Below are 2,924 nucleotides of genomic sequence, written 5' to 3'. Positions count from 1 at the left end.
TTTTTCTTTATTAAATGGCCTTTATATCGACCCATGAGTTCTTTTGCATCTTATTTTCTCCCCCACCAGGTCCTGATGAGGAAGGGAATGATAGAGCAGCTGCATGGGCACCTGGTGTGAAGCCTAGGTCAAGCCACTACAATGGCCATACTGCTGCACCCCTCCATTGACTGCTCAGGGCCAGGACACACATATAAGGCCACACTCGCCCACCCCTGTCCCATGGCAGATGCTGCCTCTACTCCTCCTCAGTGAAGGGAGGCAGTAGCTGCAACCGGGCCAAGGGGCTGTCACCACTCACAGACCCAGGGAACGCAACCACTGATGACTTTTGGCAGCAGCATTCGGTGTCTGATGGCCCACTCCCCATCCCTTCAGCCATGGACACGGGATAAAGCGATGGGCTCACAGTCAGATCGCATGTGATGGGAAGGCAGGCATGAGGCTCCTTGTGCCCAGACCTTTCTATGTTCCTTGATAAATGAGTCTTGGGAAAGCCGCCTGCTATTCACAGAATCACAGAGTGGTCTGGGCTGCCAGGGACCTTTACAGGCCACCTAGTCCAACATGCTGCGAGCAGGGACAACCTAGGCCAACTTGCTCACCACTCATCTGTGTGGTGCTCGCGTGGTCGATGACCGAGACCTGTGCCTCATCACCTCTGCTGGACATGTCACCCTGCTCCTTAATGGGTTTTGACAGAGCAGATGGGACTGGAGGATCCCCCCTCCTCCAGAGCCTGCACGAAACTGTCCTGATCTGGCCAAGGGGCCCAGTGCAGCTGGCACACCCGCGAAGGGACGAATTAAAACAACAGCACAAAGCACCCCCAGAATATCAAAATAAGCCCTGCATGAAGTTTTAAAAAAGAAAGGGAGAAACCAAAATCCAGCCCCAAAAAGTCAAAAACCACGGATCCCACGAAAAAAAAAATAAAACAAAATAACTCCCAAGAAATTTATAACAAGCAGAAAGCCAACCCCGAGACCTTACCAAAAACAAAAGAAGAAGAACCTAAATCAGCAAAGGGACAGGGACAGGGAGGGGGAGAAGAAAAAGAACAAGAGCAGAAGGGCGGGGGGGGGACCGGGAAGGGTCCGGGGCAACGGTAAGGACTGCGCATGCGCCACGGGACAGCCGGCGTGTCTGCACGTCACCGGCTCCGGGCGGAACCGCGGCCCCGCACCGCAGTTCCGGGTGGGAGCGCACCCGGGGCGGAGGGGCTGCGGAACGCGGGCGGCTGTGAGGAAGGAGGCTGCTGTGGCGCGCGGGGCTGCCATAGGGCTGGAGTGGGGCTTCTACGGGGCTCCTGTGGGGCTGTTATGGTGCGGGGAGCGCTGTGTGGGGCGCCCGGCCCCTCTCACGTGACCATCCCACGTGACTCCCCCTCCCCGTTCGGGCTCTCGCAAGATGGCGGCGGCGGCGGTTCGGGGCGGCGCTTCAAGTGGTCGTTGGAGCTCGCGGCGGCGCCGGGAGGGCGGTGAGGCCCGCGGGAGGGTTGGGGAGAGGGGGGATTGCGGGTACAGGGGTCTCTCCACCTCACCTGTGCCCTCTGTCCCCCCCTAGGCCGCGTGGAGCCGCCGAGGGCCGCGGGCCGCTGGGGTTCGCCGAGCGGCAGCTGGGGGAGGGCGGCGTCCACGAGAGCGACAAAATCCTCATGGAGAAGGTGGGCGGGGGGGGCCGGGGAGGGAGGGAGGGACACCCCCCGGACGCCGAGGTTCCCCGTGGCGGGAGGGTCCCTGTCCCGGACGCCTGAGTACCCTGCGAGGGCGGCCTCCCCAACCTCCCGGACGCCTGGGTCCCCTCTTTCACTGCAGCGCTGCTGGGACGTGGCATTGGCGCCGCTGAAGCAGATCCCCATGAACTTGTTCATCATGTACATGGCCGGCAACACCATCTCTATCTTCCCCGCCATGATGGTCTGCATGATGGGCTGGCGCCCGCTGCAAGCTCTCATGTCGCTCTCTGCCAGTGAGTACAACCCTGTGCTACAGCCCCATGCGGGTGGCCACTCCCTGGGTCTCCTCCCACCCCATGGCCATCCCCTGACGCATGACAGTTGCCCCATGTCCCTGCGGTGGTCCCCTGCCCTGCATCTCCCCTTGCAACACTCGTGCCCACATATCCCCCAGCAACCATCCCTATCACAGCCCACACCACGCGTGTCCCCCAGTGTCAGCTGCCCCCATGCATCCCCCAACAGCTGTCCCTATGACAGTTACCCCCACATCAGTTTAACCATATATGTCCAAACAGTTGCCTCTATGTCAGTCATTCCCTTGCATCTGTCAACAATCACACCCATGTCACTCGCCCCCATGCATCCCCTACAGTTGTCCCTGTGATAGTTGCCCCCATGTTGGTCACCCCCCACACCCCTATGATATTTGTCCCCATGTTGGTCACTCCCACATGCCCCCCCAGCTGCCCCCATGCCATCCGCTCCATGCCTCCCCCATCACGCTCCCCTGCCACTCTCTACCCGTCATTCCCCCCCAGTCCCCTGTGGTGCCCAGTGAGTGGCCTGTGGGTGACAGTGACTGGTCCCACCCCATTCTCCCTGCAGCACTGAAGGCACTGGAGAGCTCGAGCCGGCGGGCACTGCAGGGGTTGGTGTTCCTTGTGGGCAATGGACTGGGGCTGGCGCTGGCCCTCTATAAGTGCCAGGCCATGGGGCTGCTGCCCACCCGCCCCTCTGACTGGCTGGCCTTTGTTGCCCCCCCACAGGTGCGTCCAGACACCAGGGTCCCCCCCTACCCCTGTATGCTGGGGTTCCCCCTGGCCTGGACACCAGGGTTCCCCCACTCACCACCTTTCTCTCTCTCTCTTCCCTTGGCAGCGGATGGAGTTCACTGGGGGGGGCCTGATCCTGTGACCCAATGCACCCACCCACCAATAAAGGTGATGGCAGGCTGGTGATGTTA

At 61.0% G+C, this 2,924-nt stretch overlaps 1 protein-coding gene across 1 annotated transcript; it reads left to right on the top strand.

The window, feature by feature from the left end:
- The first annotated feature begins 1,395 nt into the window (after window positions 1-1,395).
- EMC4 (ER membrane protein complex subunit 4) lies at window positions 1,396-2,924 on the top strand. Its single transcript, XM_074569883.1, is given in 6 exon segments — window positions 1,396-1,426; window positions 1,429-1,480; window positions 1,567-1,666; window positions 1,818-1,971; window positions 2,567-2,727; window positions 2,840-2,924. Coding segments are annotated over 6 exon segments (519 nt in total). The 5' UTR covers window positions 1,396-1,410; the 3' UTR covers window positions 2,876-2,924.

The sequence above is a fragment of the Larus michahellis genome, chromosome Z, assembly GCF_964199755.1.
Source record: "Larus michahellis chromosome Z, bLarMic1.1, whole genome shotgun sequence".
In the NCBI taxonomy this organism is placed as follows: Eukaryota; Metazoa; Chordata; class Aves; order Charadriiformes; family Laridae; genus Larus; species Larus michahellis.
This window is presented reverse-complemented; position numbering and strand designations above follow the sequence as displayed.